Source organism: Megalobrama amblycephala, linkage group LG20 (genome assembly GCF_018812025.1).
Source record: "Megalobrama amblycephala isolate DHTTF-2021 linkage group LG20, ASM1881202v1, whole genome shotgun sequence".
NCBI classification, from domain to species: Eukaryota; Metazoa; Chordata; class Actinopteri; order Cypriniformes; family Xenocyprididae; genus Megalobrama; species Megalobrama amblycephala.
Window position 1 is genome coordinate 13,202,092 of NC_063063.1, and position 18,507 is coordinate 13,220,598.

At 36.7% G+C, this 18,507-nt stretch overlaps 2 protein-coding genes across 3 annotated transcripts; one reads left to right on the forward strand and one right to left on the reverse strand.

Annotated features, from left to right (window-relative positions):
- The first annotated feature begins 281 nt into the window (after positions 1-281).
- nptx2b (neuronal pentraxin IIb) lies at positions 282-7,572 on the forward strand. Its single transcript, XM_048171463.1, has 5 exons — positions 282-896; positions 3,083-3,302; positions 3,776-4,020; positions 5,407-5,586; positions 5,832-7,572. Exons 1-5 carry the CDS (start codon positions 480-482, stop codon positions 6,057-6,059), a joined length of 1,290 nt encoding a protein of 429 aa, XP_048027420.1. The 5' UTR covers positions 282-479; the 3' UTR covers positions 6,060-7,572.
- Positions 7,573-11,600: 4,028 nt separating this feature from the next.
- On the reverse strand, positions 11,601-18,474 carry tmem130 (transmembrane protein 130). Of its 2 annotated transcripts, XM_048170642.1 has the most exons (9): positions 17,750-18,474; positions 17,538-17,617; positions 17,281-17,452; positions 17,053-17,195; positions 16,865-16,949; positions 16,539-16,741; positions 13,322-13,434; positions 12,494-12,644; positions 11,601-12,234 (listed from the first exon to the last, which is right to left on the reverse strand). In XM_048170642.1, exons 1-9 carry the CDS (start codon positions 17,755-17,757, stop codon positions 12,224-12,226), a joined length of 966 nt encoding a protein of 321 aa, XP_048026599.1. In that variant the 5' UTR covers positions 17,758-18,474; the 3' UTR covers positions 11,601-12,223. The 2 variants fall into 2 exon arrangements, with proteins under 2 accessions (XP_048026599.1, XP_048026600.1); XM_048170643.1 differs by having other exon boundaries at positions 11,601-12,644.
- Between the last annotated feature and the right edge of the window lie 33 nt (positions 18,475-18,507).

The window sequence follows — 18,507 nt, forward strand, 5'->3', positions numbered from 1 at the left end:
GGTTACAGTGTAGGCTAGTTTATTACCCGAAACACTAAGTAATACTCAAATAGCCTAATCCATGTGTTGTTAAATAGACATATAATTTAGGACTATATCTTTCCTACTGACCACCGATTAAAGAGGACTTTGGAGAGATATGTGCCTTTTGTTAAGAAACTCTCTCGCTAACACGTTGGATTAAAGCTGCTTGATTTTATTTAGGAAGTTATTTTATAGCTACAAGGGCCAGTGACGTTAATACTACAGCCAATCCGATTCCTCCAATCGCTGAAGTTTATTTGTTGACTGTGTCGCTCTTCTTGTCAGCAGCACTAGCGCGGAGTCAGTAGTTCAAAGTGCAGGGGATCATCACTAATATCTACCGATGGAAATCTTTTACTCGATATGTGTAGTTTAAGGTAAGTTTTGCGATTCAACACAATACATTCGGATACATATTATTAAACCTCTCCGCGCGCCTGTTACATCACCACAAAATGCTTCATCTTCTCACCGGACTCATATGCGTCTATGCACTGACGTGTGTAAAAGTTGTCTATGGACAAAATGAAAAAGGTGAGCGTTTTATATGTACTGCAGTCCCCATTGATAAGGATACAAGTTGCCCTGTGCAGTCTCTGCCTGTTCAAAGCTCGTCGGTCCAGGAGGAAGAACTGAGAAACACGGTCATGCAACTTCGCGAGACAATTTTACAACAGAAGGAGACAATTGTCAGTCAGTTAGGAACGATTAAAGAGCTGACGTCTAAACTGTCACGATGCGAGTCTGACTCTGAAATATTTAGAAAAATTAATAAGGACACAATGGATGATGTGCCTAAAGATCCAAATGACACCATTGACGTTCTTGGAAAGACCATGCAGGGTCTGAAGGATCGACTGGAAAACCTAGAGGTAAGAGAGTCTTTATTTCAGCTATACACGTTTGACACTTTGCCTTGTTCTACATGTGTAAATAAAGAGATTCAATGACTAAAAGCACAGTTGTGCTGGACGTTCTCTGCCACGACTATTTTGGTAATTATGTGGAGGCGTTGAAGATTTACAGGGATAATCTCATTAGTTAGTACGTCTCTATCCCTTAACCACAAATGGCAAAGTTACTTAGGATGCGCCAAGCGACTAAATGTCTGGAATGTGTCGATGCCATTTAAATGTAAGGTGTTAATCTGACTGTGTGAAATGATGGAGCAAACGGTTACCCTAACATATCCATTTTTTTTCCACATGAAGTGATCTTGCTATCTGGCACTGAATGAGTTTTTGTTCTTCCTAGTTTGGAGGAAGTTAATTTAGTTAGTGTTTTAGGGTTAATTGCTTAATGAAATGTCAATCTTTTTTTCTGTGAAGTCATTTTTTGCTAAATAAAAAGGCAGAATTGGGCAAAACTATATGTATTCCATTTCCATTCAATTTAAATCAAGTGAATTCCTTAAAATATTTGTATTTACTTACACTGAAAAATGGTAACCTGCTAATGGTATTAACTAGTTAAAAATATTGTTTAAAGGGTTAGTTCACCCAAAAATGAAAATTCTGTCCTTTATTACTTACCCTCATATGCCGTTCCACACCCGTAAGACCTTCGTAAATCTTCGGAACACAAATTAAGATATTTTAGTTGAAATCCGATGTCTCCGCATGGTCTCCATAGGGAGCAATGACATTTCCTCTCTCAAGATCCATAAAGGTCCTAAAAACATATTTAAATCGGTTCATGTGAGTACAGTGGTTCAATATTAATATTATAAAGCGACGAGAATATTTTTGGTACGCCAAAAAAACAAAATAACGACTTATATAGTGATGGCCGATTTCAAAACGCTGCTTCAGGAAGCTTCAGAGCTCAAATGAATCAGTGTATCGAATCATGATTCAAATCGCATGTCAAGCTGCCAACGGCTGAAATCACGTGACTTTGGCGCTCCGAACAGCAGATTCGACACACTGATTCATTATGCTCCGATGCTTCCTGAAGCAGTGTTTTAAAATCAGCCATCACTATATGTGTCGTTATTTATTTATTTTTTTTGGCTCACCAAAAATATTCTCGTCGTTTTATAATATTAATATTGAACCACTGTACTCACATGAACTGATTTAGATATGTTTTTAGTACCTTTATGGATCTTGAGAGAGGAAATGTCATTGCGCCCTATGGAGGCCTCACGGAGCCATCGGATTTCAACTAAAATATCTTAATTTGTGTTCCGAAGATTAACGAAGGTCTTACGGGTGTGGAACGGCATGAGGGTAAGTAATAAATGACAGAATTTTCATTTTTGGGTGAACTAACCCTTTAACTTCATTGAATCAACATAGGCCTACATTAAGTTATATCAACAAATCTAAATAAATCAGGTAGAGCTCTTTAAGGTAACAATTGCAGGACAGGTTAGCTCTTTTTCATTAAAAAACCCTAAAAAAAAAAAAACTTAACCATACAGATATAACCTCACGAGACCTAGCTATTCATTTTTGTCATCATCAGAGATTTATTTACATGTTTTTATTGTTTATTTTTTATTTATCCTACATCAAGACATTCTTTTCAAAGATGCTAACAATTTGATGGTTTGGCCATGAAAACATCTTGTTTCTGTTTTTTAAAAAATGTGAAAATAGGAATATTAGGTTAGTTCTTAATTATCATTAGCATTTAATTGATTTTAAGAATGTTTTTGTCAGATTACGAAGCAGTGATTTTTTTTTTTTCAAGAATGATATTGATTTTTTTCCTTCTTCAAATTAGTGCAAATGTTTTCACCTGCACAGGTGTTAAAAAAGAAGCTTGAAACCTAAATGTGATTTGTGAATGGAAAAACATGACCATTTATTCATTTTCCTTCTAACTAGGTCCTGGACATCAAATATTATATTGAAATAAAATTAAAAAACTACTTACAAAAAAAGAAAGAAAACTAACTGGATTATGTAGAAAAGAGTTTTACTTCTTTGTAATGTTCTTAGTTCAGAACAGAAGAGGTTATATTGAAGCGAAGAAAAAGCTTTTGTACAATTCTGTCAGCTATAATTAGAAATCCAATGCTTGCTGTTTTTTTTGTCATTTCTTTCCAAAGCAACAGCAAATGCGAGCCAATATCTCTGGTGCCTCCTTTCCTAATGAGCTGAGAAATCTACTGCAGCGTAGATTGGAGGACTTGGAAAATCAACTGCTGAAGAAGGTCAATGAGCTCGAGGAAGAGAAGTCCCAGCTATATAATGAGACTGTCGCTCATCGCCAGCGCACAGACAATACCCTCAACTCTCTCATGAACAGGATCTCTGAACTGGAGAAAGGTCTGTACAAAACACTCCTACATTCTTTAGTCATTCTTCTTTCCAAAGTAGAGGAGACTTCAATATTTGCTAAAATATTCCCATATTTGTTAGAGCTGATAGCCTTGTGGGCAGCGCTCTGACATATAGCAACATGTATCCGGGCAACCCGAGTTCTATTCCCGGGGTCGAGGTCCTTTGCTGATCCTGTTCTTCTCTCTCCACCCCATGCTTTCCTGTCTGATCTCTACACTGTCCTATCTAATAAAGCCATAACTTTAAAAATATATATACAGTATATTCCCATATTTAGCCACTATAGTGTTACAGTTTGCTTCTTGGTTTCCTCTACATTAAAATCATTATTTTTCTTAATGTTTGATTTGAAAGAGTTAGGGCCGAGGGCGTAATCAGGTTTGTTTTGTGGTCCTGTCAGCATATTTCTGCATCATTCCAGTGCTTATGCAATAATAAATCACACTTTTTGGTTTTAGGAGGAGCTGGATTCAAATCACCAGAGAATTTCAAGATTTCTCTTCCTCTTCGCACTAATTATCTTTTTGGACAAGTAAAGAAAAGCCTTCCAGAAATGTACGCCTTCACTGTCTGCATGTGGCTCAAGTCAGGTTCGAGCCCCGGCATTGGAACCCCGTTTTCCTATGGAGTTCCCGGACAGGCAAATGAGATCGTACTGATCGAATGGGGCCATAACCCTATTGAACTGCTCATCAATGACAAGGTAAAGAAGTTACGTATTAAGAAAAGCAAGTTTGGCATTGAATATTATGAGGAAACTGATGTTAATGGTGCAATAGGTGATTCTCTACAGAAACATTTTTTGTTATGCTGGTTGAAAGTCTCCTCATATCCTGATAGCAATCAATATGTGAAACAGTCTAAATGTATTTTTATAAATATATATCGTCTGTGGATGGCGTAGGACCATAAAATGTGTCATTGTATTCGGTCAGAATGAAATGATAGCGTGTTCTCTGTCAGACATCATACGTCATCAGCGCGTTCACGTACGCTGTGCAGACAGATGATGTAATCCAATAACGTTGTCTCTGGTCGTCTCACTTCTGGTCTGTGCACGTTCATGTGTTTCGGAGGAGGCGTGGTTTTGGACGGCGATTTGCCCCTGGGTGGGATTGTATGCTTTCAATGCTAGCAGGCTAAAGTTAGCATTTCCAGATCACCTATTGCAACTTTAAGTAATCGGCAGTTGCACATTATTAATCATCAGCATAAATGAGTTTATATGAAAACATATGTTTACTAAAAATAGAAATGTTTTTCTTACTTTTTTACATTGAATAGTTCACTGAAAAATTTATATTTTGTTATCTTTTGCTCATTCTTATTCATCATTATTTTGGTTTTCTTCTTCAAAAGAAGATTTAATGAAAATGGATGGTTGATTTATACCGCCAAGCTCCAAAATAAGTATCATAAAAGTTGTGCATATGACTTGGAAATTATATAATTCTGAAGCAATATCAGCTTAGTTAGAAAAACAGATTAAAATTAAAATAATTGTTCACTGTTAATCTCTCTATCTACTTCAGCTTTGAAATCTCATTGCCAATTGTGTAAAAAAAAAAACATCTTGATGTGTTGCATGAGGCGGAGTCATGTGACCTGGAAACACGACATGGAAAGTTAAAAAAAACATGACCGCAAATGAGATTTGTGTGCGTAAAGGAAGATTATCAGTGTACAATGACTTAAAGGGATAGTTCACCCAAAACCTAACATTCTGTCATCATTTACTCACTCTTTTGACATTCCAACCCTGTATGACTTTATTTTTTCTGTAAAAAAAGAAGATATTTTGAAAAATTTCTCTTTTTTTTAGATGTATAAAACCCCCAAAACATTTTTAGGTCAGATCTGGAATGACACATGGGTAACAAATGATGACAGAATTTTCATTTTTGGGTGAACTATCCTTTTAAATTTCAGGTCTGTTTCTCATTAAAACTTTTGGTGCTTTTTGTCCTCGGGGGTATAAATCACCATCCATTTTCCTTGTGTGGAAAACAGAAACTTAAGATCTCACTTTGTGCTTCCTGAAAAAATAATATTGATAAACTATTTTTGAATACCTCCTGTTGTCAAATAGGTGGCACAACTCCCTCTATCACTGAGCGATGGGAGATGGCACCATGTCTGCATCACTTGGACTACTAGGGATGGGCTTTGGGAAGCCTATCAGGATGGCCAAAGATTGGGCTCAGGAGACAATCTGGCCCCCTGGCACCCTATCAAGCCCGGAGGAGTCCTCATCCTGGGCCAAGAACAGGTGAGAACAGAAGCAGAGCTGATACAGCAGTTTCTGCTGCATTCCCAGACCCAGTCGCACTGTAACTGTAATATTATGCCATCCCTGCACAATAGTGTTACTGACTCATGAACTTTACATTTTAAATAAAACTTGACCTCAGGCAGCAAACAATGTCGTAGAGTTAGCATGCACATGCTCTAAGAGTGAATAAAAGGGGTTATTGTTGTTGTCTTAACGAGGCCTGTCGTTTATGGCCTCAACAGGATGTAGTAGGGGGACGCTTTGATGCCACCCAGGCCTTTGTGGGGGAGCTGAGCCACTTTAACATCTGGGATCGGGTCCTGCGCTCCACGGATATCATCGCCATGTCAAACTGCTCGTCCTACATCCCTGGGAATGTGGTGGCCTGGACCGACAGTAACATCGAAGTGTTTGGTGGAGCCTCAAAGTGGCCGCTGGAGCTATGTGAAGACCGGCTATTTGACAATTAAAAGTGTTTGTGGATACTAGTAAGCCATACTTTTCATCTCAAAAAAAGATTTATCTTCATCACTCAAACAAGAAGTAGCAAATAGTTTTAAGAAAAAGCAACCTATATCAACAATATATTTAAATATTCTTGGACAGATTACAACATACAGATAAATGTAATATTTCAGTTGATATATTCAGTTGACATATCTGTGGCTGAGGGAAATTGCCATTACAGTAATGTAAGTAATGTACCAGATGGTACTACCATGGTATTCTGATAAATACCATGTTACTGAAAGATCATCATGTTTATGTACCATGTATTTAACATGACACTCCATTGTACATTACCATGTCACCTTGTTGGTGTACAGAAAAGCACACACACACATGCTAGAATATAGCTGCATTTATGGCATGTTGGAATTACCGGAATTATGAGATTACGACTTGTAAAAAGCGTTCATGTCCTTGAAGAACTTAACTCTAATTTTTAAAACTCGTCATGTGGAAACACCCAAAATGGCAGTGGCTTCAGCAGTAAAATGTCACTAAGCAGTATTTTGTAATATTTCTGTTTAATAATTCCTACAATTGACTAATGTCTTAATAATGCAAGAATTATCTATAAATAAAAACAAATGAAAAACAAACAAGACTAATGTAGCTGACACAAAGTTAGCATAGAATAACTTTGTAATGCCCCGCTAAATAAACTATAAGTTTAATAAGGCATTTGCATTACTTGTATTAAGGTTTTGGCTATTGATAGCTAAAATTACACATTTACTTTGCCATAGAAACACATAATTCTGAGTTTGAGGACATGAACAGCTTCAAGTAGGATGTCATTGTGACAATTGTGACATGGCATAAATGTAGCAAAAGCTTTCAGATTTTATATAGTAAAAGGGAGTGTTCTCACGTCTTTCCATGTCCTCTGTGAGTGTTCATTGTTGTCCTTAGGGAGCGTACTGTAAGTCACGTTTTGATTACAAAGCTGTTTTTGATTTGAAAAACAAGGCCACATATTATATAGGAAAATCATGTGCTATACAAGTTAAAAGTCTGAAATTTTGACTTTGGTAAGGGAGACCACATTTCAGATCACTTTTACAGTGGCGCCTTTAGCCTGTTTAGCATTGGTTCAAACCATCAGAGCAAATAAATACATATTTATTTAAAAAATATTGAGAATAAACTCTTTTTAGAGTCTAAATATGGTCTCTGTATATGCTGAGTGAATTACCCATTGAAGATTATAAATGTTTTAACACTGTCAGATATTTTGAAGACAATTAATGAATGAACTGTGAATTATGTTAAAAAGTCTGTTTCTTTGAATATATGATCATATTTTTATACCCTGCTTTTATATCAGATATGTAATTTAGTGTTGTTTTGTTTGTAAATGCAATGTCAAGATACCCATATTTTGTTTAATGAAAAGCCTTTTTTGTTTACTGTGCCAATTATTCAAGGTTTGCTTGACACTGCTAACCTGTAATTGCCAATGAAAAATAAAGTTAGCGTTGAAAACTTTTTGTTTTTTTATTGCTGTTTCTGTTTGTTGGTTGATCTATTTTGGTTTACTCTTTTTTTTCAGCACCAATAAATATAACATTGTAATAGCCAGCAATTGACTTTACAATAGACATTGTTCATTGTACCACTTGTTTGTGGCATGGTAAATTTGTTTTTACCAAATTTGTTTTAAACCAAATTTATTTAACAAATTTATTACCAAATTTGTTTTGACCAAATTATACAGTAGATAACTGTGTTCTGAATGTAACCTCTGCAGATATAACTGTAGTTAAGGTCAAAAAGTGGAAGGAGAGCATGTAATCACACTGCTCTGATGGACAGGTGGCTCAGAGGGCATTAGCCTGTCTTAAGGGATGAGATCAGTCCCAAGCCAAAGCTCGTGTCACAGAGGGATATTTCTGGACAAAACTATTTTAAAAAAGAAAATGACCTTTAGAGAGATGGACATAACAATGAAAAGTTAACGGGCGGTGTTAGAGGTCAGCGCATACAGTATTTAGCCGGGGATGTTGAGAAGGTCTCTAGAAAAAAAAAACAGCTGTATCTCCGTGACCTTCACCTACAGGGAGAGAAAATCTCCAGCTTCCTCACAGCTCACATCCCTGAGATGATTAACACTTTAAAGAATTTTGTTTACTCATGCTCTGCCAAATGCATTTTAGTCACACATCAACATGAGCTTTGAGGGGAAGTAGAATGGATTATACTACTGTGTGATTTATCATTTGCAAAGCAGCATTAATAGGCAAGAGTGATGGATTTAGTATTTGTTTAGAAACATAATTGGATCATTTAAAAAATTACTGCTAAAGAATATTATAAAAATAGTTTCAAAAGATGGTGAATGTTTATTTTTTTTAAGAGAGGCACAGTTTGTGGTTGTCACTGTAAGATTTATTAATAACATAAAGGTGGACATTGTGTTTATTGAATTTAATGATTGTGTTTTATGAGAAAATACTGATGAGATCTCAAAGGAGTAGCTGTTTAAAATCTAATTCAATTATAAATTATTAATATTACAAAAAAATTATGTTAGAAGCACCGTAATTAAAGGGATAGTTCACCCAAAAACGAAAATTTGATGTTTATCTGCTTACCCCCAGGGCATCCAAGATGTAGGTCACTTTGTTTCTTCAGTAGGACACAAATGATGATTTTTAACTCCAACCGTTGCCGTCTGTCAGTCTTATAATGTGTGTCAATGGTAACACAATTTATAAGAGTCAAAAAAACATGCATAGACAAATCCAAATTAACTGCGTTCAGCATTCGCTTAGTAAGGTCTGATCGCGCTCTGACAACGGCAGTGATGTCTGGCACTCATTGAAGTATATGCGAGAGACATCACTGCCGTTGTCAGAGCGCGATCAGACCTTACTAAGCGAATGCTGAACACAGTTGGACATAGTGGTGTTTTAGAGGTAAAAAATTATATAAATACTGTTCGGTTTCTCGCACAAACCGATCGTTTCGTGTCTTAGGACATCAATGTGTCGTCACGAGCCGCAGGGTTTCATTTGGATTTGTCTATGCATATTTTATGCATATATTTTGATTTTAAATTGTGTTACCATTCACTCGCATTATACGGCTGACAGACGGCAACGGTTGGAGTTAAAAATCATCATTTGTGTCCTACTGAAGAAACAAAGTGACCTACATCTTGGATGCCCTGGGGGTAAGCAGATAAACATCAAATTTTCATTTTTGGGTGAACTATCCCTTTAAAAATGATTTCATTCCTTGAGTAAAAACAAAGTAATATAGTGACACGTCAAAGGTTTATTATCTCCAATAGTTAGATCTCTTACTAAAGCATTCCACAACGGCCTCATTTCCTAAAATACAGCACACCGCAAGATATTTATAATCTTTGTTCAAATATGTTTTTTAAAGAAATGAATATGTTCAGCAAGGATGCATTAAGTTGACCAAAAGAGAAAGACATTTACATGTATAATGTTACAAAATTTTCAATATTTCAAATAAAAAGAGGTGAATTCAGGTTCACTGGGACATTTTTTTGCTATTAAAATTACTTAGAAAAAGGGTCCCAATCAACCTAAACTCACCCAACTCTTCTTTTGAATCAAACAATCCTGAAAAAAAATCGTTTCAAATCTTTTAACAATAAAAAAATGTTTCTTGATCACCAAATCAGCATTTTATAGAATGATTTCTGAAGACTCATGTGACACTAAAGACTGGAGGAAGAATGGCTGCTGAAGAGCTTTGCCATCAGAGCAATAAATTACATTTTATAATATTGAAAACAGTTATTTAAAATAGTAATAATTTTTCACAATCTTAGTTTTACTGTATTTTTGTATTCAAATAAATAAATTACAGCTTTCACTGTATTACTGTTTTACTGTATTACACTATTCCAATAAATAAAGCCTTTGTGAACATACAGGTGCATCTCAATAAATTAGAATGTTGTGGAAAAGTTCATTTATTTGAGTAATTCAACTCAAATTGTGGAACTTGTGTATTAAATAAATTCAATGCACACAGACTGAAGTACTTTAAGTCTTTGGTGCTTTTAATTGTGATGATTTTGGCTCACAAAAACCCACCAATTCACTATCTCAATAAATTAGAATACTTCATAAGATCAATAAAAAAAAAGGATATTTTAAACAGAAATGTCAGGCTTCTGAAAAGTATGTTAATTTCTATGCACTCAATACTTGGTTGGGCCTCGTTTTTCATGAATTACTGCATCAGTGTGGCATGGCATGGAGGCAATCAGCCTGTGGCACTGCTCAGGTGTAATGGAAGCCCAGGTTGCTTTGATAGCGGCATTCAGGTCATCTGCATTGTTGGGTCTAGTGTCTCACATCTTCCTCTTGACAATACCCCATAGATTCTGTATGGGGGTCAGGTCAGGTGAGTTTGCTGGCCAATCAAGCACAGTAACACCATGGTCACTGAACCAGCTTTTGGTACCTTTGGCAGTGTGGGCAGGTGCCAAATCCTGCTGGAAAATAAAATCAGCATCTCCATAAAGCTTGTCAGCAGAAGGAAGCATGAAGTGCTCTAAAATTTCCTGGTAGATGGCTGCATTGACTGTGAACTTCAGAAAACACAGAGGACCAACACCAGCAGGTGACATGACAGCCCAAATCATCACTGACTGTGGAAACTTCACACTGGACTTCAAGCAACATGATTTCTGTGCCTCTCCACTCTTCCTCCAGACTCTGGGACCATGATTTCCAAATGAAATGCAAAATTTACTTTCATCTGAAAAGAGGACTTTGGACCACTGAGCAACAGTCCAGTTCTTTTTCTCCTTAGCCCAGGTAAGATGCTTCTGACGTTGTCTTTGGTTCAGAAGTGGCTGAAGCAAATGTGACAGTTGGAGCCCATTTCCTGAAGACGTCTGTGTGTGGTGGCTCTTGATGCACTGACTCCAGCTTCACTCCACTCCTTTCGAAGCTCTCCTAAGTTCTTAAATCGTCTTCGTCTGACAATCTCAAGCCTGCAGTCATTCCTTTCAATTGTACACCTTTTCCTACCACACTTTTTCCTTCCAGTCAACTTTCCATGAATATGCTTTGGCACAGCACTCTGCGAACAGCCAGCTCTTTCAGCAATGACCCTCTGTGGCTTACCCTCATTGTAGAGGGTCTTGATGATCATCTTCTGGACAGCTGTCAAGTCAGCAGACTTCCCCATGACTGCTGTTGGGATTACTGACCTAAACCCAGTATTTATACCCTGAGAATGGTAATTTAATAGAACTTGAAATTAAATATTCTAATAATTTGAGATACTGATTTTTTGAGCAGCAAGCTGTAATCATCAAAATGAAAACAAAAAAGTCTGGAAATATTTTACTTTATGTCTAATAAATCTAGAATATATTTAAGTTTTACTTTTTGAATTAAATTACAGAAAAAAAACGTTTTCTAATTTATTGAGATGCACCTGTAGATATTTTTTTAAAAATCTAAAAATAGGGGTCTTACTGACCCTACATATAACCAAGTTATGACAAATCAGTGTGTAGGTGACAGGTTGTATTAAGTGGTCGACTGTTTCCTCATGAAAAAATGGTGCTAAATCTTTGCTAAACTTTTGTAAAGAAACATATTCAAGTCATACATATGACTCCCGTTACACTTCCAAGGGCAAGAATAATGCCTCAGCTACTTTTGAGCTGAAGGGCACAGTTATTACTAGACATATGATGCATTGCTCATCTGTAGCCTTTAACCTAGAGAGATATTTTGCAGTCCCTTGTGGAGCTGTAATTCTTGTCTTCCTGGTACCTCACAGTGCAGATGGCAAATGTCATTGATCATCACAGCAGGAATATACAGGTCAGATTCATTCATTCCAGCAGAAAGAGCTCTAGGTCTTATACAAGGAAACTCTCACTCATAATCACTCGCAAAGAATGATCATGCTGTTCTGTACATCGGTGTGTTTTGTACATTTGGGTCAGGTTTAAAATTGTAACAATATTCCATGGCACACTTGTTGAACTGCATGCAATCCATCTAACCTCATATACTCTCCTACTTTTAAAGGTTCATCACCAATGTCAACATCCATTAGGATCTCAAGGAGTTTTGCATTAACAAATGGAACCTTTGTGAAGTGAAACCTTGAAACCCACTCAAGTATGAACTAAAAGAGCAGAGAAAACAGGAAGAAGAATTAGTGTGTTCACATTGACACAAAAGGGTGATTCAGATGAGCAAAATTAAAAGCTTTTATGGGTTCTGCATTGTGTTGATTCATAGGATGGTGAGTCTAAACCTGCCTATCTCTATCTTAGCTTCAAATGTAAATAGATAGACAACGTAGCAAAATAATGCAATGAAAGATGGATTGAAAGGAATACTTCAAGTGTACTGAAGACCGGGGCGGTCACAGTGAGACTAACAGGGTTGGGTGTTGTAGGAAGCCTCTGGCTGATGAAGAAGGGGCAAGGCTTCATTTGTCTTAGAAGCAGGAGAATTACCCTGTAAAGGGATGGTTGCATCCTTGACACGCAGCTCGATGTCTGTGAAGGATAGATATTTCATATCTGCCACCTGAAGACAGACAAAAAGAGTTAAATTATATAATTTTAATTCAATTTAAAAGAGAAAAATTACACTTATATATTTGCTAACGGCACTTAAATACACCTACTCTCATAATAATGTACATTCTTTATAGTGGAAAGACGTTCTCTGGATTATTAAAATGTTCTTTATAATAAGAAAACAATTATTCTTTTAAGAACTATTCTTACTTATTTCTAACCTATTTTAACACGTATTTCAACAAATTAGGTTAAGGTAACTATAGAGTCACACACACACACACACACCCAAGAAGAAGCTAGCCTATTTAATCCAACCTTTAAAACTACGTTAATTTAAAAATATTCTTTAAAATCACCAAGGAGACATTTTTCCTAATAATCACCTTATTTAACTCAAAATTAAATAGCTCATAGCTTAATTTTAAGTGAATACATTATACATCTCCATCCCTACAAAAGAAAGAAAGAAGCATGGATTCGATACTTGAAGGATAATTTAGCAGGATACAGAAATCCAAAATCATACTTTAACAAAAGGCTTTAATACTTTCTGGTGTATGTCAACCTCTAGTGGACAAACCTGAATGTTACACTTAAAGCTCTTGCCACAAAATGTACAAAAATTACATCTTCACATATTATTCTCTGTTCTTATTCTCTTTCCTGATGTGAATTCCTCACCAGTGCCTTAGACGTGAGGGATTGCTGCCGTGGACGACACACTGTCACAGAGATGAATATGAGGGTAGCAATAATCACTGCAGCGCAGGGCAAAATGAAGATAAGACTCACATCTGAGGGGAAAATATATTTACATGTGAGACTGAATGTTTAACAAAGACAAATAGCATACAAATATTAGCGGGAAATGGGACTGGACGGCCGAGTCACGGCCTATTCAGCCAACAGCATCAATAGTGATATTACTTTTATACAACAAATAGTCAAACAAGAAGTTAACATTTTCTAACTTACATTTTCAACATAATATTGCCAGTTACGTTCTGTGCTCTACTAATTTCCAAACAAAATTAAAGAATTGACACAGAATCAATGTGTTTCCAACCAACACATTAATGAATGAATCAGTGTTTTGAACAAATTGGTTGATTAATGATTCAATGATCCAATCATAAAAACAGTAACTTGACGCCACCTACAGTAGGTGCGTTCACGCCATGTCGGAATTCTGACTTGACTTGTTACAACTTGTAAACTCAGAATTTTCTGACCTCTGACCTCTACCATGCGACCGCTATATCACCTTTTGGCATTGATAGTGTCAATTGTTATCTCTTAATAATGGTAATTATGACATGGTGTGAACGCAACGTCTTAACGATTTTATGTCACTATGAAATCAAAATTGACAATTATTAATTTTTTTATAGAATATTGCAGTATTTATTATAAATAGCCTAATTTATCCATGCACATCATTATATTAATTTTCTTAATTATTGTGTGCTCATAATCTTTAATCAAAATAACTCCCTCCCACTTGAAGTGACATCTCTTCTTTTCTCTGCGTGCTTCTCATTTCTTATTTGTGTATCTTTGTTTCCTTTCCTCACGTCTTATCTCCACCCCCTTAGGATGCGAGAAAAGAGACCACCTCGATGACGTATGCAGCCTTCAAATGCAACCTCCGGAGGAGTGAAATCTATATGGGTGCATCTCAATACTAAAATCGATGCATCCATGTTTCCTCGCTTCTATATCCTCAAGCCCGTGACCTGGAAACCAGTCGAATTCTGCTCTCTTGAAGGACATCTCACTTCTCTAATTGCACCGCGAGGAACGAGGAGTGAGGAAGCTTTCTGAGAAGTCATGAGCCAGGGTACACAGGTGTATCCTCCCATTACATCTTAAGGGGGTGGAGGAAAGATGTGAGGAAAGGATGCACAAATAAGAAATGAGAAGCACTCTGAGTATCCTTACTAATGACTCCGCAGGAAGCATCATCACTCCTGGAGGAGAGTGGAAGACGGAGGAGCAAGGAAACTAGGAAGCATCAATTTGAGTATTGAGAAGCACTCTCTGATGACTAGCGCAAGGATGGGACAACCTATCACTCACATAAGATCACAAAAATAGCAAACCACAACAATACAAATAATTCCCGATGGACAAAATCAAGTAATTTTTTCTTGTTTGAGAAGCAATTTCACCCCTACATACATCACTATTTAATGTTTTTAATTAATTTATGAAGCCACTAAACTTTATAGTTACATATTATATTGAATTAGCTTATTTTGTTGAAAATAAAATAGCTCGACAATGTCACTGCTAAATACCTATAAGCCACAATGTTTCTCACTTACACGCCCCCAACTCATAAAGATCGGGGCTTAAAGGAAAATCACGAATTTCCCACTCGTATTTACAACTTTGTGGTGGCGTTCATGTGCGTTCAGATCGTAAATACGATCTTTCTGACATGACTTGAATGCTTTCTGTCACGGAATGGCACAGAGACAAGAAGGTAAGATCCAAATGCAGCTTTAATGGGGTAATCCAACACGTAATCCACAAACAGGCAAGGGTCAAAATCCACAGAGCAGTCCAAACAGAAAACAAACAGAGAAACCGGTGACCATAAATGAAACCACGATAACAAAAGCAGAAACCATCCTGATATAAATAGACAGACACTAATGACTATAACACAAGACAGCTGGGTGCAATGAAGAGGTAATGAGTCTGGGAAGTGAGCTCTGGGAAATGAAGTCCAAGTGTAGAAAACAAGAGTCCGGGTTGGAGTGCCCTCTAGTGGCTGATTAGGGCACTCCCACTAGTGATCATGACAGCTTTCATTCAATGCTGACTTTAATTACAACTTGTAAACTCTGATTTTTGGAGAGCTCTGACTTGTACCATGCGGCCACTGTACTCAGAGCTGTTATAAGGCAACACTATCAACGGCAAAATTAATCTGCAGCAGTCAGTTGGTATAGCAGTCACGTGACACAAATCAGAGGTCTCCAAAAATTCAAGTTGAGTTTACAAGTTGTAATTACACGTTCCACGAGGAAGTAAAGACGTTTTACAAGTTGGAATCTTGTAATTACGGTAATTCCGACATGGCGTTAACGCACCTAAATCCAACTAATACATAAAGTGACAGTCTGTCTGGAATGTGCAAACAGAAAAGCCAAGGTCAAGAATTTAATTAAATAATACATTACATTTTGGTTGGTTTTTCACTAAAACCCTATCATATACCGCCAGAACACTTGGAATATACAGCATGTGTCGCATGGGATCATTCTGTGATACTTTTGCTTCTTTTTTAAAAAGCTTGGTGCTGGTCGTTATTCACTGCTATTATATGGAAGAGCACAAGCAGGACATTTTTTAAAAATTCTCCTTTTGTAGTCCATTTTGCATCCTGTTAAAAGTCATAAAACTTTCTTTAAAACCTGCTTAAAATGCTGCGTTATTGGGTAATTCAGACTTCCCCATGCTGAAGATAAATGAATCATGAGTGAACAATCAGTCGCCTAAAGGTATATGCTGCAGACCATGCCGTTTTGCGTCAAATGTGGTCAGACACAGTATCCTGATTTGTAATGGTCTTGCTCATTCACATGTCTCATCTTTCCATGTATTTAAAGGGACAGTTCACCCAAAATTCTGTCATCATTATGTTTGACGGGGTCCCTGGTCCTCATTCACTTTCATTGCACGCAAAGGAAAAGCCTGGATATTATACTAAATATTTTTGTGTTCCACAAGTCATAGAGGTTTGGAACGACATAAGGTTGAGTAAATGATAACAGAATTTTCATTTGTGCCACAATATGACTCTATAAACAAGGATTTCCACTTATAGGAATCCTTTCATAGTGATATAGTTGATTAAAAAAATTGTTGTAGATAATTATATACTTACGGCTGCTCTGCACATAGATGTTGTAGGATGTCTGGAGGTTGCTGATATTATTTCTCACACTCAGGTCTAAGCAATATGTTCCTACTGATGTGAAGGTGTAGCTCAGATTGAATATGTTCCCGTAGAGCCTGACTAAATTGCAGGAATCTGGACTGGGTGTTTGACAATCAGACAAAACTCTCCAGCACAGCCAAACTGGAGGACTACACACATGCGATAGAAAAGATAAAGCACTTTTTACAGGATGATGGAGAATTATAGAATATATGAAGAAATTAATTGACTTCCCAAATATTTTTGTAAACTTTCTTGAAGTACATTTTTACCTTCCTCCAACTTGAAAGGACAGATTGCTGCTTTCATCCACATTATAAATTAAAGGTCCTCTCAATTCAATGCTTCTTATGGCATCTACAAAACAAAATAATCTTTGACATATTAACACCACTGGTAGCTACTATATAAATAGTCAAATCAGAACATTGATGATAAGTGATAATGATTATGCGCCCACCTAACACAGTTAAATCTGCAGAGTACAGCCCAGTCATTCTGGAATGGTGGGGTGCATTGGTTGTAATGCTCAATTTAAACGTGTAGTTTCCTGGTAATGTGTAGTAACACTTCACAAAAGGCTCTGAGCCTTTACGCACTTCCCTAAAAAACAAAGACAACTTGTAAAGAAAACCATTTTATAGCTAAAAGATTAGTTTATTGAAATGGATGATCAAATAAAGATTACCCATTGCCCAAGTCCCATGTGTATATAAATGTGACAGAGTGCAAGTTATGTCTCGGGTCAGACAGCTCAAATGAAACCACGGTGGGTATGTAAGACGCCAGCTTCCCACTATCCCGCAAGTATGTTGAATTCCCTTCCATTTGATGAAAAATGATTTTTCCTTTGACATTTCCTGTGGTGAAATAGAAGCAATGTAACATCAGCACCAGCACCTGTGACAACCAAGTCAAAAGGGATAAGAGGACTAGTCAGCTTACCAGATAACTGATGGGATAACTCGTTGGGTATCCCAAAAGCAAGAGAGGAAATCAGTGAGTGAACCACAACACTCTGGATCCTGGAGGAAATCAGTTTACAGCTTATAAACATTCAACATAAAAACTAAAGACTCAATGATTAGCCATGAAAGAGAAACGTATGTTTAGCCTATATCTATTACTCAGAAATATAAACCATAGGCTATATTTACCAGTTCATGTGGACTCCAAATCCGTACAGCTTGTGACTTGTGAGAGTATGACTGAGTAGTTCAAGCTTTTATGTCTTTCACGCTGTTTGGTAAAGGCTTGAAATCATATTCGCGTGTTGAATTCTTACGCTCATCTGAATAATGATGTGCGTTGTGCTGCCAAAGAGAACATAATTCATGCAGAAACGTGAATAATTCACAATCCCATTCCTCTACACGTCAGGATAGATTTCTAGAGAACGTGCAAAAGTTTCTATATTATCCCAAAGCTTTAGACATGGGTTAGTTGGCCGAGTCACACTTTTCACCAAATATTTCTCAGGGACTCTATAGCTGGCTAGAACACAAACGGCCACAAAGTGGCGCTGTAAAAAGTGAAATGTTTATCAGATTCTTTCCGTCACAGAAATGAATAAATAAACTGATACCGAATGAATTTGATAACTCTCAATATCACGCTCACTGTCAGGCTTGTTATGGTACCAGTTTCAGTCGATAAATGCACAAAATGAGCTTAAATTAGGCTACTCAAAGATATCAAGAGTATTTTTGTCAATTCACGAACGAAAAAAACAGTCTGCATTATACGCTAAAATAATATAGACCTAATAATATAGACTTAACATGTATTACATACGTTCGCATTTGACAGTATAACTTTACGACTCAAAATGTAGACTATAATTTTTTCTTTTTAAAATCGGTATTTTGTAAATTAAGTGTGTAAATATAAAAGTGTAAATGTGTGTGTGAAAAAA

Coding starts and splice junctions, on each gene's coding strand:
- tmem130 (XM_048170642.1), bottom strand. Junction 16,950..17,052: donor TGCAGATTTAACTGTGTTAG/GTGGGCGCATAA, acceptor TTTGTTTTGTAG/ATGCCATAAGAAGCATTGAA. Junction 13,435..16,538: donor CATCTATGTGCAGAGCAGCC/GTAAGTATATAA, acceptor TTTTCCCCTCAG/ATGTGAGTCTTATCTTCATT.
- nptx2b (XM_048171463.1), top strand. CDS start 480: ATGCTTCATCTTCTCACCGGACTCATATGCGTCTATGCACTGACGTGT. Junction 897..3,082: donor ATCGACTGGAAAACCTAGAG/GTAAGAGAGTCT, acceptor TTCTTTCCAAAG/CAACAGCAAATGCGAGCCAA. Junction 4,021..5,406: donor AACTGCTCATCAATGACAAG/GTAAAGAAGTTA, acceptor GTTGTCAAATAG/GTGGCACAACTCCCTCTATC.